A 17,444-nucleotide genomic window follows, 5' to 3' on the forward strand; every position below is an offset into this window, starting at 1 on the left:
GAACCACCACATAACACATAGATACACCTCACTCACTATTAAAGATTCAAACAGTGCACATGTATATAAAATGTGAAAGGTGCCCTGTACAAAGATAACCCATAAAAATAATTCAGTGTGACTCTTTCAGTTCTTTTTCTCTCCAGTCAACACATAGGCACACACTCTGTTTAAAACATTCTTATTATTTTGTGACTTGCTTTATTCACACAATGTGTTCGAGACATTTTTCTATTTTAGTTCATGTCAGTCTCCTTCTTCCTTGTGCTGTTCCCCTATTACTGGACTCTTTCATTGTTTCTAGGTTTTTGCTGCCACTACAGTGCTGCAGTGAATAATGTACACACATTGGAGTGGCCAGGTACATGTATTTCTTTAAGAGCAATCCTTAGATTTTATATCTATAGCTCATTTTTTTCTGTCTGTGACATCACAGTGTTTCCATGAGTCCAAGAAGAATCTCCTAATTGGTATTTCCTCTCCCAAGTTTTTGCCCCTGCCAGAGAATGATTGGTAATCTCTTGTCCCCAGCTTCTTTCTGGAGATTAATAGACAGAACCCAACGCAGACTTAGGACAGAAGAAGCGGAGAACCGCTGCTTTGGAAACAATAATTACAAGTTATTACGCAGGACTTAGCCAGGAGGTTTCCCAACCCTGGGGTATGTTATTCGTGTTTTAGGGCAGCGTCTCCCTACCCATGACATTTCCTTTTGTCAATCCCATAAATGTGTAAGTTTGAGAAGGAAGGAATGAAGAACAAGTAATGGAGCTGAGATATGTTTTCTTTATGTGGACAACACCCTCAGCAACTTTGTCAAATCTAGCCCCTCTACTTCCAGTTCTCTGTTGATTTTTGTGGCATTCTAGTCCAGTGGGAGCCTGCGGACACCAAGCCATAAATCCATATGCCATTTCTGCCAGCTTTGGTGGCTCTGGTAGTTCACACTCTGGGTCCAGTGGTAATGAACGTGGGTTGGGTTGGGAACTTCCAGATCAGAGCAGATGCTGGGGATAGAAGTCACACCCCCACGCAAATGTCTACAACCCAGTGGGGCCAGAGCTCTACCCATTGGGAAACAGGGAGTCCAAAAGTGGTCTTAGAATCTGGATTCCTCTTTGTCTTCAGTCTTTTCCCTATCTTTCTGCCATGCCTCATCTTCCTGTGTACTTCTCAGAATCCTCAAACTTCACTTAGTAGATTTGTTGCTGTTTTTGCTGTCCCATTACCTGCATCTCTCACCACCTTATTTTCAAATACATTTTTTAAAAGATTTTATTTATTTATTTGTCAGAGAGAATGTGTGCACAAGCAGGGGGAGCAGCAGGCAGGGGGAGAAGCAGGCTCCCCGCTGAGCAAGGAGCTCAGTGTGGGACTCGATCCCAGGACCTGGGGCTCATGACTTGAGCCAAAGGCAGACACTTAACTGACAGAGCCACCCAGGCGCCCCTCACCACCCCTTATTTGGTCCAGTTTTCAGCAGAGTTGAGCTTCCTCTTTGTTGTCCTTCCTACTTCTTAGGCAACTTCAAGTTTTAACCTGTTGTGAATGGAAACCAAAGCAGTCAGTCCTGAAATGAAACGTATGCAAACAAACAGGCACTGACCAGTCAGACCGGATGCCAGACGTAGCACTAGGCAGTGTCCTGGGGCCTCCTCACGTTCCAGCTGCTGAATCATGGGAACATTCAGGAGCTTTCTAGGGGATGGTTGGCGGGGAGAAGCATCCTTGGGAAAAAGTAGTCATTTGCCTACAGGGCTGGAGGTATTTCAGTATTAACAATCAGCATGGCTCTATAGATGGGTATCAATGGAAAGTCTCCTTGAATATGTGTCCCAGGGGCCAAACTAAGATAGTATATTAAATGTGACATGGCCCTGTGATACCCTCCAGGGCTTGGATGGGAGAGCTGCTCCACCAGCAGTTGCTTTTTAGCCCCTGGGTCTAGGTGAGTGGGAAAGCAAATTGGAAGTGAAATGGAGGCACACATTGATCAGCCTTAAAAGTATTGACTCATTATTGGGGCTTCAACTTTAATGCAGTCTCAAATCTGGGGATGAATGAAATGTGGAAGGGTTCATAACTTTCTGGGAGATCTCAAATGGATGGGCCAATAAAAGAAGGGAAGAGACTGCAGGTGTGGAAGTGAGAAATGGCATACAGTCAGCTCTTACTATATACCGTTGAGTGAAGGTAACATTTAAATAACCACAGGATGAATATCTGCTGCCATACGCTAGGTAGAGTGTTGGATTTTTTGTAGGTGTCATTTCAGCCTTGCAAACATACCATATATCCCTGTAAAAACGGAAATACATTTTTTTAAAAAAAGATTTTATTTATTTACTTGACAGAGATCACAAGTAGGCAGAGAGAGAGAGAGAGAGAGAGAGAGAGAGGGAGGAGGAAGCAGGCTCCCTGCAGAGCAGAGAGCCCGATGTGGGGCTCGATCCCAGGAATCTGAGATCATGACCTGAGTGGAAGGCAGAGGCCTTAACCCACTGAGCCACCCAGGTGCCCCGGAAATACATTTTTTAAAATGGGGCTCTTTTGGGGTCCTGTGATATATACCAAGGGCCCTGCCCCATTTCTCTTGAGTGTGTCTTTCTTCCTTACGGCTGCTGCCAGTGAGTGAGCCCTCCTGCAGCTGCAGTATCACCAAAGCAGTGTTTCAGGGTCTGTGCCCGAGATTTCTTTCTTTCCCCTTTCCCCTTGTGTTTTGGTTAGTGTTTAACAAGTTCATTTAATCAGTTACTATTCAGCCCCCCAGGTAAATTTCTAGTGGCATATTGGTTAGGGATTGAAATAAACATGACTCTCAAATTGGAATTTCTTTTCTTGTATTTTACAAGGCTGTCTAGTTTGAAGCATCACGTGATTTGTAGGAAAAAAATTTAGAAAGTAGTTTCCATAAAGGGAAACAAGCTAAATGCATTCATTTATATGCCTCCTCATTCAAGCAGTGTTTCTAAAGACCCATTGTTAAGTTTTTAGACCTAAGTGTAACCTTTACTGGGAAAGCTGTTTAAATGTTGACTTTTTTCTGACTGGTTTTCTGGACATTTTTTCCCAGACTCAAGCAGTGCAAATTACCCTTTAGGGACTTTTAAAAAATTATTCAAATTGAGATCTAATTGTACTTTAACTTGAATCATTTTCCTGTTAGAGTATTAAAATTGTTTTATGTGTAACTTAGAGCACACCGTGCCTTCAAAACTTACTTGGGTTAAGTTTTACCTTTTTTCCGTATGGAGGCAAATAAATATAGACTTACTCAAGTACCTCAATATGACACGTAGGGTCCTTGTTTAATTTTACTCTTCCTTCCGTGGCAGAAAATTTACACAGCAGAAGCGTAACTCTTAATACACTGTTTTTTTGAAAAGCCCCTTTGCATTTTGTGACTTTCTTTGTACCTCAGGAGTTGGTCATGAATGGGATAATCTCTGCTGTCTTTCTTGAGAATTAAGTTTTATAAAGTTACCATTTCTTTCTATTAAGTTAAAAAAATGCTAAGAAAACAGTTGGATGTGGCATATGACCCACAGTTTAAGATGTTTGTCATCCAGTCAGGACATACAGGTAGGTCGTGAAAGAGTGGAAACAACTTAATCCCTCTCATTGATGAAACTGAAAATAGTTGTAATATCGTTATCATCATTATTATTATACACTTTTAAGTATTTTATTTGTCCTGTTCTAAAAATTATGATGGGTATTTAAAAATTCCAGGTCTACACTTGTGCCAAATGCCCATTAAGTGGCCTTCCTATGCTGAAAGTTTTAAAAATGAATATTACACTGGATGTTAACTGCACTGGAATTAAAAAACAGCATTGTTATAGAAGCCACTGACATTTTAGAAATCAGAAGGTGATCTGATCACATCTGTGTTCCAGAAACACAACTCTGCTTGTTCCCATATGTTAACTGTATTATTGGGTTTTTATCACAGGCTGCATTACAAATTGGTAAGCATTTCTTTGTCTTATTTTCACAACAATATCAATTGACCTGCGCCAGGCAGTCTGTATCACGAACATATGTTAGAGATTACAAATTTGGCAGAAAAGGGAATTGTAAATTAAATCTCATTTTAGTACAAGGACTGCATCATAGCTACCAAGACCTAGTTTTCAAAGGAAGTAAATTTACATGGAATAATAAAGTCCCTCTCCTAGGTATAACATTTGAAAAACACATGAACTTACATCAAAAATTATTATAACATGGTGCCAGTACTACAATTTAGTCACTGTATGTCGAAGAACTATGCATTTTCTAAATACCAAAACATATAGTATCTTGAAGCGTAAAATCATCTAGTGAGATAACGTAAATCTTAGTGGGTGATGTTAAGTGAATTTCGCAGTTACCTTCAGGAACTGCAGGTAGCATCCTATTTAATAAAGAATGACTTTGAAGGAGACTTACAAGTTTGGGCACGTTATCCTCTTTGAGTAAAATAGACACACTTTTCTAAAAGTACAGTTGTGTAACACAGTCACACTTGGGCCACAAATCGCTTTTTGATTTTCAAGCTTTGCAGTTTATTGCTGCAGTACTATCAGTTGCCCCCTTCATTTTCATTCTTCTCATTAATGCTAGTCGAGTTCGTCAAGAGACTGAGATGTTACGATTAATGACTGACGGGGCCCAAAGCACACAGGGTTCACCATGTCCCTCACAGACTTCATAAGGTTTTGTTGTACTAACATTTCAGGCTGCAGCGGGCCCTAAGAAGTGATGAAAGTGATCATCACAGCCTTTCAGAGCCCTACGTTTAGGTCTGATTATTGGAGCACACTGACTGGATTAATGTTTAACAGCAGCTGTCCTGCCGATTCACTGAGGGAGTTGAGAGATGGCTATTTCATTCCCCTTTACTCGACTGGCCCTTTTGCACAGTTAATTAAGACCCAATGAAGAATAGCCTTAGGAATAGGGCCTGGGAAGGGAGATCCTTTTAAATAATGCAGATGTTATAGTGCATTTATTTTCAAAGCCCAAGTAACTAGTTTTACCCAGTTTGGATTAGTGGGATCACATTTGATGTTGCTTTCTCGGTAGAGAACTAATACTAAGAAACGACTAATTTTCTTGACTGTAATCTGAACTTTTAAGTTACTAGGCGCTGTTAAAGATGTGAGCTTGTAGAGTTAAGTTCACGTGCAGTTCCATTTTCATAATTTTCTCTAGATATGATATATACACAGAAAGACAGAACATATGCATACAGTTTAAGGACTGATTATCATGTGGACACTCAGGTAAGTAGGGCTCAGATGGAGAAAAATTACCAGCATTCCAGAAGCCCCACGTTCCCAATGTGCTCCATTCAGAAGGCGACCCCCCTCTCTCCTCTGGGTGGCTACCATCTTTACTTTTGTCATTTCCTTGCTTCTTTTTCTAATGTGGCAACTTATATTTGCACCCTAAAACGGCATGATTTAGGTTTGCCTAGCTTCAAACTTAACACGAATAGAGTTGTGTTATGGGCCCCTGTGTCTGGCATCTTTCACTCAGCATTACATGTCTGAGATTTTCTCCTCATTTTTGCTCGCCAGTGTGTTCTTTTAAAAAAGACTTTTCTGTATTTGCCCCACTCCCTTTTGTACTTAGGATTCATGTAATTCTCTAAACGCTCTCAGATAGTCCTCCTTTGCCTCCCTGGATTTTCTGCTAAATAAGGTCTAGTAATTGAAACTCGCCTGGACCCCAGTTTTGTGAACTGACCCGGCTGCCCCCATTTGACGGCCTTCGTTTAGATGAGACTACATCTTTAAGGCATCTGTGCTCCCTTAAAAACCTTCCTTTCTCCACGGCTGGTCCAAGGGTCTGGTCACGTGACTCCCCCAGTGACATCACATTCTGACCGCCAGGGAACACTGGTGGTGCTTTAGGTGGCATTTATTCCTGCGAAAGGCAGAGAACGCAGCAAGTGCCCTTCTAAAGCAGTGCACCCCAGGGCTCCTTCTGTAAATGGCCAAATGCTGGCTGTCAAGGTTATTTCTTCCTTGAGGCAGAAAAAAAGAAAGCTGTGATCACAGGTAAGCAGACTTGAGCCCAGCCCAGCACCGAAGTGTGACCCCAGGGAGAAGGGGGATCTGGAGAATCACAAGCAGTCTGTTTGTGGGCTTCTAATCACTGCCTGTTCTTTTCGGAGCCGCCTGACAATTTGCGTTGCTAACGGGAGACTGTCTGCGAGGCAGAATGATGCAGTGCTCATGTTACCTAGTGATGTAATAGGAGTCTTTCCTGTTGGGAAGCTGTTGCAGGGCTTCATGTTTGTCTTAATGTCGGTAGAGCTGGGGGCCTCCTGTGACATACAGTGTAACCTTAGATAGCTCTCGGGTGCTTTTAAAAATCAGTTGCACAAAATCCTCTCTAAATTTCTCCTGAGAGCAGAGCGCTTCATTTGGAGCATTAACCTGCTTTCAAAAGTAAAATTCTGGTTGTTGGGTGTCCTTTGTGTTCATGTCAGCATTTGTCTTTGAGAGTTGAAACAGCTTGGTTTTCTTTTTTTCCTTTTCTTTCTTTTTTTTTTTTTTTCCCCCTCTCACCATACTTCCTTTTCTTTCTGCCCTCCTTTCCCAGCTGGCTGTTTCCCTCCAAGCTCTCAGACACACCAGCATTAATCTTTATCAGTATGCCACTGACAGGATAGGAAATGCTGGGCTGGTGATTCAGCAACCAACCATGTCACAGCCAGGTAGGCTTAAAGATATGGAAAGGACTTTGGTTAGGAGTTTTAAGATTAACTGGTTCCCCACCTCCACTCCAGCCCCACCCCCACCCTCAATAGGATCTGGATTCTGCAGAGCTTTTCTTTTTAAATGTGTGTGTTGCCGGTGAAAGGTACCCCATCCCTCATCCCAGGGAGGAATTTGGAAGACGGACAGTTTGTAAATCAGGTACAGCTTGGGGGTTAATTCCCACTTACCCTAGGAGAGTGCTGAAGTTGTCTGTGGGAGTTTGGAGTGAAGATGGGGACACAGTTGGGGGCGGGGGAGCTGGATGTCAGCTCAGGGCCCACTTTGGCCTTCTCTGCAGAGGGATTCCTCACCAAACAGTCTGGATGAAGCTTTGTCCCTGCCAAGGCTGACACTGCAAATGTGAGTTTTGGCTGGTTGAGTTCAATGATAGCATTACTCTGCATTTTTCCTCAGTGAACATTTGCATAAATTCCTGAATACTGTTTTGCATTTTGTGTTTAATAGAGAAGTACTGTTTCCTCAGAGGACTGTGTGGAACAAGTTTGTCAAGCAGTATTAAGTAACCTAGTTTGTATACTGCTCCAGAGTTTGAATACTTCATTCTCATCCCCACGGTTCCGCAAATAAACTTTGATTCCACTGTTATTTCTTGAATTTTGGATATGTGTTAAGTGCGAGAATGCAATAGCGACTCAGAGAGCTGCCCTCAAAGAGCTTCGGGTCTAGAAAGGAAGACAAAAATATTTGTGTTAAGTGATTATAATATAAGTGCTGAAAGCAAAGCAGAGAAAGGACTGGTTGGGCAAGTGGGTATGTGGCTTCCATGGAAGGATCAAGGAGGACATTCCATTGCTCGGCCAGGCACTGGTCTTTGAAGCTCTACTTGTAAATCTTAGACTGTTCTGCCATAGACGAAGTTCCTAGGAGCCCATTACATCAAGGATCAAAGTCTTCAACCTATTGAAGGCTAGTATGTACATTCCAGCCGGCTTAACTCTTGAAGAGCCCCACATGCTTTCTTTGGAGTTCCCACTCAGGCAAAAGCCACCTCCCAGAATTGAATTACTGCCTTACACATGCAAAATAGTTTCTGGTGTGCCTTGTCTGCAAAGACCTTTGGTCCTTTTGTCTCCCTTCCATAAAAGAGACTGAAATACCTAAGCTGCTTCAGTGTGCTCCAGTATTTTGTTTCAGAAATCCTTTTCCCACTACACTTCAATTCCTGCCAGTTCTCGCCTTTGTACTGTCCTGCTCATCTGTCCCTTTCCATTTAGACTGCCTTAAGGCACTCATCGTTTTGTGCCTAGACCACAGAAACCACTAAATATGATGGATATTCCCACCAATGATTATGTTGCTTTATCAGGACACCCTAACTGTAATCATCCGATGGTTTAAGGACTCACCTTTTGGTGCTCAGCAGGGAGGTGTTAATGTGTTTAGAGTGTCTGAGGTGCTAATGTCTGTTTCCTGTTCATTACAGAGGACAAGTCATACAATGGTGGAGGAATAGGTTCTTCAAATAGAATGATGGACTTCTTGGAGGAGCCGATCCCTGGTGTAGGGACCTATGATGATTTCAACACAATTGACTGGGTGAGGGAGAAGTCTCGAGACCGGGATAGGCATCGAGAGGTAAGAACAAAGATGGTACGCAAGTTAAGTGTCATGAAACATCAGGGAAAGAGCTTGAAGATACGTATTCTTTATATGTCTGTTTTCTTTTGGCCTTGGACGTGGCTGAATCTGGTGTCTACTGGCAATGTAGGGTTTGTTTGTTTTTTTTTTTTAACTTTATTTTTAGGGCATTTTGTGTCTGATTTTAAAAATTTCTATTTAATGGTAATTTATTTTCCTATAGTAAAGTAGTTGGAAAGGATCCTCACAGCCCTGATGTGGGTATAAGTGCCTATGTAAAGAGGTAAAAACAAACTTGGTGGAGGGGACCGAAGTACGTTTCAGAGGTCTTCTTCCTCGATCTCATTTCCCTTTTATGGTTTTCCCTGAAACAGGATTTTTAGAACTGAGAAAAGAAAGGGGGCTTCTTTCAAAGGAATAAAAAGGAAAAAAAAATCTCAGTGCCCTGGTGTTTACTGAAGCCTACAGGATAAAGTCCTTGTGATAATGGCTCTTGTACAACCATAAAAGAAAAGTACGCATTCGACTCAAACCCACAAGACCAATCAAATTCAAATTAAGGATGTTAACTTAATGTGACAGGTAATAAGATGGCGCTCCCAGCTATGGCACAGATTCCTTTGAATTTGGTGAGAGAATTGGCCCACTTTTCCCTTTCCAGAGTCCCATGAAAACCTCTTAGAGCAGTCTGCCAAGGTCTTTTGCCCTTAACTTGTTGCCGTGCATCATTTAAATCAGGGAGTCACAATTTCTAGCTCCTCTCAGGGCCACGTGGAGAGCTTACTCAAAAGGGAGGGCCCCCGAGCCCCAGTGATCCAAATGCAGCGGGTGATCCTCTGGTGAGACATTTCTTCAGCCAGCCTTAGGTGTGGTTGTTTCTTTCTTATTGTTTCTGTTTTGAGTCCAAATTTAAAACGTGATTCTGAAGTCAGTCCCACTCTCTCCCGAGTTCATGATTTCCTTTGCTCAGAGCCAGGCAAGTCTCCTGAGCAGTGAGAGGCAAATCGCTTTTTATACTTAAGCCCTTCCCATCTCCTGACTGGTTTTCTCATAATCACCGGAGCCTAGCAGTCAGGTTGTCCCTGGTAGAGGTTTTGAGAAATGCCTCTGTATTCCTTGGATTTCTGATCATCTCACTGAGTTTTCTGTCCTAACTGAAAAAAGGGGATCTCTACAAAAACACTTGCTGTTTTTCATAAGGTTGCTGCTACTTGGGCACACACGCACATGTTCTGTCATACCAGTTCATCAGGCAGGCTTTAGAATTTCTGCCATCCATAATTCAGAGTTCAGTTTGTCATTCAGCATGTTACTTCCATTGTGAAAGTCATCTGGGATATGACAAGGGCATATTTCCCACTATCTGAAAATGGTTGCATCTGAGACACATTATGCCAATTACTAATAATTCAAAACCAGTTAGAATGTGTTTATCAAGTCTTCAAAAGGGAATTTTTTTGGCATGAACTGTTCATCATTAGACTGGAAACACTGTTGCAGAGAAAAATACCGCCTTATCTACTTTAGGCACTAAAACTGGAAACTTAAAAGCCATAGGTCGAAATGAGTTGTTAAAAACTTTTAGTAATTTATCATTATTTGCGATAGTGCTATAGATGAAGATGGGATAACGAAGTCACAGTTTCAAAGATAAGAAATAGAGGTGTAGAGAAGGGGACAGTGACAAAGCTGTCTGAATGCTTGATTTTGAAGTGTGGGCACTGAAGGGTTAAATTGAGAGGGCTAGCACCTGAAATGTAGACTTTTCTGCACCCTTCTTGATTAGCCTCAGTATTCCCAGCAAGTTTTTTTTTTTTAAAGATTTTATTTATTTATTTTTTAAAAAAGATTTTATTTTTATTTATTTATTTGAGAGAGCATGCGCAGGGAGGAGAGGCAGAAGGAGAGGGAGAAGCAAGCTCCCTGCGTTGTGGGGCTCTGTCCCCAAACCCTGAGCCCAAGGCAGACGCCTAACCAACTAAGCCACCCAGGTACCCTTCTGCCATTCCCAGCAGGTTTTTGAAAATAAAGAAATGCATCTGTGATATCATTTAGTATCTGTGATCAGTGTGGGGAGCAAGTCTTGGAACTTGCCTGACCTGAAGTAGCCCACCAATAGGAAATCTCACACTGTACTTTCACCACTCAAATAAGCCCATGTTTGTGGAATGAGCCCATGTTTGTGGATTGGAAAAACAATCAACCTTTTGGCCGTGAGTCAAGAGACCATCCTTAGAATATCGGATGTCTAGGGCAGACAGAGACCACTGCAAAAAGCAAAACAAATTGAGGTGATAGAGTATTAGCAGCTGAATGGGGAATCCCTGACAAAGGTACGCGGAGCCATTGCCATACTGCAGAGAAAGGTAGGGTTCAGTAAGACAGGCTTGGTAAAACTCCCAAGTTCCTGAAGAGGTCAGTTCAACCCAGAATTATCTGAGAAGTAAGTCCACCATTGGTCTCTATGCCTAACGAACAGATTTGTCTTTGTGTTTCTTTACTGTACTTTAAAGGTGAGAAAGCAAGTATGTGTGCAGAGTGTGCCAATTTTTTTTCCCTCATTTCTCCCTAGATTACCAATAAAAGCAAAGAGTCGACATGGGCCTTAATTCACAGTGTGAGTGATGCTTTTTCTGGCTGGTTGTTGATGCTACTTATTGGGCTCTTATCAGGTATGGTAAACTATGTTTATTTTCTTAAAAAATCTCCCCAAATTTTGTGGTGTGCCCTTCCCCAAATCATGAACTGAGTTGCGTGCAGTTTTTTACTGTTTTCCCACATGAAATAAATTGCTGGTGGACCTCGAGGAAGCTCAGTGTTCCCATCTGTAAAGGGATACTAATAGTTGCTTCCCCTTCCTTAAAGAAATGCAGTTAAACGAGGAAATGTATCTAAATGCATTTATACGCTATAAAGTATTATATCCATTTTAAGGCGCTATTAGCACTGCCTTTCAGTGATTGTCTTGAGGAAGAGTTCTTCTAATAGAGACAATCAAGGTTTTTTTGTTGTTGTTGTTGAAGATTTTATTTCTTTGAGACGGAGAGAGAGAGCATGAACAGGGGAAGGGCAGAGGGAGAGGCAGACTCCCCACTGAGTATGGAGCCCCACGTTGGGGCTCGATCCCAGGACCCAGGGATCATGACCCAAGCTAAAGTAGATGCTTAACCGACTGAGGCTCCCAGGTGTCTTGAGACAATCCGTTTTTCTTTTTCTTTTTTTTTTTAAACACATACTACATATGGTTTCTTTTTATTTTTTATTTTGTTTTTTCAGTGTTCCAAGATTCATTGTTTATGTATCATACCCAGCGCTACTATATGGCGTTCCTAGGAGGAGATAGAGAACTTCCTGGAAGCTTTTTGTAGCTATTTCTTAAACATCTGCTCTCTCATTTGGTGGTAAAGAACATCAAAGAAGATAGGGCCCATACCCTCAAGAAACTTATAATGTCATTCTTTCATGCTGGCCAACAAGTGGGATGACCCTGATGTCCCTTCCTTTTCCTGTCATCTCCGTCAACCTCCCAAGCCACGCCAAATAATGCACAGTCTAACTAGGAATAGTGCACTTGCTAATAAGCCCACACAGCTTTAAAGCAAGCTCCCACGCAGGCTTCCCCTCCCACGGAGGAAGCAGAAAGGCAAGAATGCCTGGGAGAGATGCTAAGGATTGTATCCTTATGGTATTAAAAGATGGAATACTGAGCTGAAAGAGAAGTTAGGTGGGAAACCTGGAGGTAGATGGGATAAAAAGACTTACTAGCACGGGCTCTACTTCGCAGGACTTGAATCCCAGCTCCGCCGCTTACTAGTTTTGTGACTTTTGGCAAGTTTCTTAACCGTTGGCAGCTCTGGTTTACTGATCTGTAAAACGGGGCTAGCAAGAGTACCTGTAGTCCACATTTGCTGTGAGCACAGAGTAGTAGGTAGATGAGATGTAGCATGCGTAGTGCTCAGCACGGGGCCCACAGTTGTTAAGGGCGCTCTTGCTGCTGTTGCTGCTGTTCCCTAGTGAAGATTACGAGCCACAGAGCACAAGACAATTGCTACACATGAAGAAAGGCTCAGCCATAACTGGGTTTTCAAAGATTACCTAGGGAAAGCGTCAGCAGTGTTTTTTGGTAAAGGACTGGATGGTCCCTGTAGTACGAAAGTAGCCATAGACAATAGGTAAAGAAATGAGTGTGGCTGAGACCAAGCAAAACTTCATTTACAAGCATGAAGGCGCATTTGACCCCTGGGCCATAGTTTGCCAACCGTGGTCTGGGGTGTTAATGCTACCCCCTCTGGCCAGTTTAGAGTTGACTGATGATGGACCGAGTGTTCTGTAATGCAATAGGTAGGTATTGCAAAGAGGCTGAAGGGAAGGAAGAGGGCTGAGAAAAGGTTATATAGCTGAGCAGTTAGTAGGATAGCAGTGACCTTAGAAAACTATCTCATAAATACTAGGGGTCAGATTTCAAGGCGAAGCAACCATTGTAGAGATTTCGGAGCTATTCGATGCCCATTGGAAGGCAAGAAGGGCCAGAATCTAGGATGGTAATGAGAACAGGGGAAAGCATTTTGTTCTGTAGGAAGGGAAACCTGGTAAAATTTGTAACCGCGGAAGGGGCTCACTAGGAAAGGAGAAATAGCAGGAAGAGGGAGGATAGGATTGAGGGTACTGGTGTTAGATCGAATAAGGACAGGCTCATGTGAAACAGCCAGAGAACAAGCCAAACTCTGTAACGCATGTAAATTTTCTGAGTCTGGGCAATCTGTGCAGTTAAGAGAAGGCGGAGAAGGTGGGCGTGGCCAAGAGGCGCCAAACAAGGTGTTAGATTTGAGTAGGTTATTCAAGTATGTAAATAACCTCTGTTAACACTTTTAGCACCTACCCAAACACACACACACACACACCACACACGGCATGGCCTCCAGCCTGTTGGAATGTAGGCGTAATATCCTCAACTTTTTAATGTATTTCTTGTCACTAGGTGGCCAGTGAATGTTTTTCTTTTCCCTCGTACACACAGGGCATTTTGTTTTGAGGCATCGCAGAGCAACAAGAAGCAGTGTGTCTGAATGTAGGAACAGTCTGGGAATTCAGGGGCTGTGAATTTTATGATGTCGTTGCTATTTCCCTAAAGCATGATTCTAGACCATTTAACTTCTTTATGCCAGAGTTTCTTCATCTGGATGACAGAAATGATGAGAAGGCCAGAATCAAAAGTACTGTAATGATCTTAACCCTACCAGTCTATTAGCCAGAGCAAATAATTCCCCATTCACTATTCATTTTCTCAGAATTGCCTTTGGTGGCTGTTCTGCACATAATATAGTTTGCTCCTGTTTCACTAAGAAAACTTCTGGATGGTCACGTCCAAGGCTCGGGAGGCTTCGACATGTCTATAGCTTCATGTCACTTGCCATGTGCGTCACGGTCTGTGCTCTTTCAAATTTGCTTCTCTCAGCCTCGAATGCCTTCCTGCCCTGGCTCAGGTTCCCTTGTCCACGGAGCAGGATTACTAACAAGGTTGAGCTCTCCTCTCCATGGTCTTTGTCAGCTCCCTTACCCTAGCCTCAACAAAGATCACATAAGAGTCTTCAAGGAAGGCAGTTCACATTTTCTCAGTCTTAAATAAATAGTGAGAATAAAATGATCTTTAATAAGCTTGACTGTCTTCGGGTTTCAGGATCCATCAGTTGTGAGGCAAAGCAGAATCTTGGCCCTGTAAATCAGCTAAAAGGCAAATCCACTCAGCCCTTGCTCCCTCCCAACCACTTTGCCCTCCCCCAAGCTCTCCCTATGTAGAAATTCTACAGACACAGTATTCAGTGCAGACAATGCTTTGTGGTATTTTTTTCCCTTTTTTACCCCCTCTTGAATAGGTGTTTAATGACAGGCAAAATCTCTTGGAGGTGATAGGTAGAAATCAAGCCGACAGAACATCAGAAAGAGGTTGCAGGGGGAGCCAGAAGGTTTATGGCTTGTCCATTATTTTGTCACCTTTTCCCTCATTTTCTCTTAATAACTTTGACCTCCCCTTCCCTCACCTCAAATCAGGTTCCTTAGCTGGCTTGATAGACATTTCTGCTCATTGGATGACAGACTTGAAAGAAGGCATATGCACAGAAGGATTCTGGTTTAACCATGAGCACTGTTGCTGGAACTCCGACCATGTCACCTTCGAAGACAGAGACAAATGCCCGGAGTGGAACAGCTGGTCCCAGCTTATCATCAGCACGGATGAGGTACAGTGTTGTGAAGATTCCCGAGCCACTGACCGTTATTCTTACACTGACTGAATTTCTTATACTGTACTCATGGCACTTGTGGAATGCGCCCCTATTTTCCTCTTCATGGAAAGGGGAACCCGCTCCAGCTTCCTTTCTCTGTGGAGTAAGTGCGGCCCTATTTCCCTCACTTCTGCCACGTGGAATCCTTTGATGCTTTACATAGTAACTTAATGTTTTTGCTTCTCGTAAACAGTCCTGGTGTTTCTCCTTAGCTGTTAGTATGCAGTGTGATTGAATCTGCCCTTCTCTAATAATTTTGGTAAAGATGTCAGAGCCAGCCAACAGGGATGCTATAATTTCTAACAAAAACAGAGTGGGTTAAAAATGTGTCTGTTATATACACTCCAAAAGTAATTTTCCCCTGAGCATTGCGTTAGAACATTACAAAAAAAAAAAAAATTAGAATACATTCCATAGGAAAAAAACAGAAACGTAGGAGTAGAATTGCCTGTAGTCTTCTTTGGAGATTAAATCAATATTTTCATTTGTTCTTGTCTCCCAGCAGATATTTTTCACTGTAAAAGTAACATTGTTTTTCAGTTCCTTCCCTTTCTATTACCACTTGGGCTATTTGTTAGGTCTCTCCTACTAAAAACAAAAACACACAAGACAGAATATAACCGCTCTCAATTCCCAATTCCTTTCTGGCTTCTACCACCCGAAACAGGTGCCATCTCAGCTCACTCCTCATTTACCTTGTTGGTGAAGTGACTGAGACTAGGCTAGGATATATATTTATACATTTAAAATGCATTTTTATCCCTACTTTGGTCCACAGATGATTTGAAATGGGGCATGTGGATGGGCAGGTGCACATGCACCCACACATACACACACACAGTCAAGGGAAAAGAAGGATGGGAAAATAATAAAGTCAGAAGTAAGAGTCTTTATGTACATAAATGACTGTATGCATTGGCTCGGGGGAAGAGGTCAGTAAAAGGGTTGGATACATACCATATGTGTGAGAGGGTTTAGATCTATTCTTCTTCTCAAACTGGGCTAAGGTTGGATGCCAATGGGTGGCTGAAACCGCAGGATAAATGCTGTGTGCCATCTCAGAAAATCAGGGTTTTTTAAAAATATTTTTTTCTAAAATTACACTGAATTACAAAGAGATGCACAATTCCCATGTTTATTAAGATAACACAATCTCTGTTTTAGCTCTGCTCCTACATAACCTACCCCCTACCCTCTCTCCTAGATTAGGAGTACTTGGGTAGAAAACTTTGAGAAGCACTGGAGTTCAGGGTGAACGTGTATGTGTGTGTGTGTGTGTGTGTGTGTGAGAGAGAGAGAGAGAGAGAGAGGGAGGGAGATTCCCTTGCCTTTTTTATTCTTTTATTTTTGAAGTAATTATAGATTCACAAAAAGTTGCAAAACAAGGGAGGTCTCCCATACCCTTCACCCAGGTGTCCCCCAGTGGTGACATCTTCTCTCACTAGAGAATAAGTAGCAAGACAAGGATATAATTTTATTTCACCAATTTTATTTACACAGATTTTATTTCACCAATTTTACGTGCATAGATGTGTGTGTATGTATACCTTTGTATATGTGTATGTAGTTCTCTGCAATTTTACTGCATGTGTAGATTTGTGTTATCACCACTACAGTCAAGGTCTAGAACTGTTGTTCATTCCGGCAAGGCTCCACTGTGCTACCCCATGTGTGTGTGTGTGTGTGTGTGTGTGTGTGTGTGTGTGTTTAAGTAGTCCAACTGTAGCTCTCAAGCGGGAGCTTGAGATTTGCTCAAGTGACGTATTTCTCTGGTCATCCTTTTTTTTTTTTTTTTTAAAGATGTTTTTTAAATTTATTTATCAGAGAGAGAGAGGGGGAGAGAGCGAGCACAGGCAGACAGAGTGGCAGGCAGAGGCAGAGGGAGAAACAGGCTCCCCGCTGAGCAAGGAGCCCGATGTGGGACTCCATCCCAGGATGCTGGGATCATGACCTGAGCCGAAGGCAGCTGCTTAACCAACTGAGCCACCCAGGCGTCCCAGGTCATCCTTTTTTTTAATGAATGAAATCCTTGCCTGGAGAGAGTCTTCTAGATTCTAAGAGTTCTCCGGCCAAGAACTTAGCCTCCAGGTTTGTGCCCCTAGCCACTTCTAGCTACTTGCCTTTTCACTCCCCCTCCCTCTTTGTTTCCCCCCTTTGGAAAGTGTTCTTCCTCCCTAGCTACATTTGAAAGGCCAAGAGAGCAATTATCTATTCCTCTGAGGGACTAAAATAATGGAAAACTTGTGTCAAAGCTATAACTTAGGAGAAGAAAAAAAAAAAAAAAAACAACCCTGAGCAGTTTGGCTCTCCTTGTCTAGGTCAGTGAATTATTTTAATAATGTTTTATATTTTAAGAAGTCAGAAGTACAGTGAGTTTTGTGTTTCATGTAATTTGAGTGAGTTTCAACTTCTACAGTTTTTATCAGTAAGCATGATCTCCTGATGTTCAAAATAGCTTTTTTTGGCCGGTGGGTTGGGGGGTGGGGAAGATGTAACTGTTTGCCAGCCCTTTATGTTGGTGACTCCTTATTACTGGTCAAAATTAGATTTATTTTCTGGCAGAATTCATTAGCATAGAAGGACAGTCTCGAAAGTATATTCACTCCATTTTAAAAAGAGGGCTTGCTGTTTTATTTTTTGGGAGAGCTGGCATCTCGGTGGTTTTGTTTTATGGTCAGAGCCTGAAACTTTCTGCTCACATCTACTTGTTGCTGAGTCTGTGATAGCAGAATTCTCTCAAAGATGTGGTGGTTCTCTGCAGAACTTAATTAACTGTATTTTAAAGAAACCGCTCAGGAATTTTCGACAC

The 17,444-nt window shown here is 42.3% G+C and overlaps 1 protein-coding gene across 4 annotated transcripts in view; it reads left to right on the forward strand.

The window, feature by feature from the left end:
- Positions 1-17,444, forward strand: part of CLCN5 (chloride voltage-gated channel 5) — a 156,622-nt gene that overhangs the window by 121,104 nt on the left and 18,074 nt on the right. For 2 of the 4 annotated variants that reach the window (XM_059156426.1, XM_059156427.1), the window contains exons 5-7: positions 8,200-8,351; positions 10,927-11,026; positions 14,403-14,590. In XM_059156426.1, the coding sequence (XP_059012409.1) occupies positions 8,200-8,351; positions 10,927-11,026; positions 14,403-14,590 (440 nt within the window). Of the gene's footprint in view, positions 1-5,710; positions 6,051-6,827; positions 6,915-8,199; positions 8,352-10,926; positions 11,027-14,402; positions 14,591-17,444 lie in introns of those variants that run through there. The other 2 variants (XM_059156428.1, XM_059156429.1) reach the window with 2 other exon arrangements.

The sequence above is a fragment of the Mustela lutreola genome, chromosome X (genome assembly GCF_030435805.1).
Source record: "Mustela lutreola isolate mMusLut2 chromosome X, mMusLut2.pri, whole genome shotgun sequence".
In the NCBI taxonomy this organism is placed as follows: Eukaryota; Metazoa; Chordata; class Mammalia; order Carnivora; family Mustelidae; genus Mustela; species Mustela lutreola.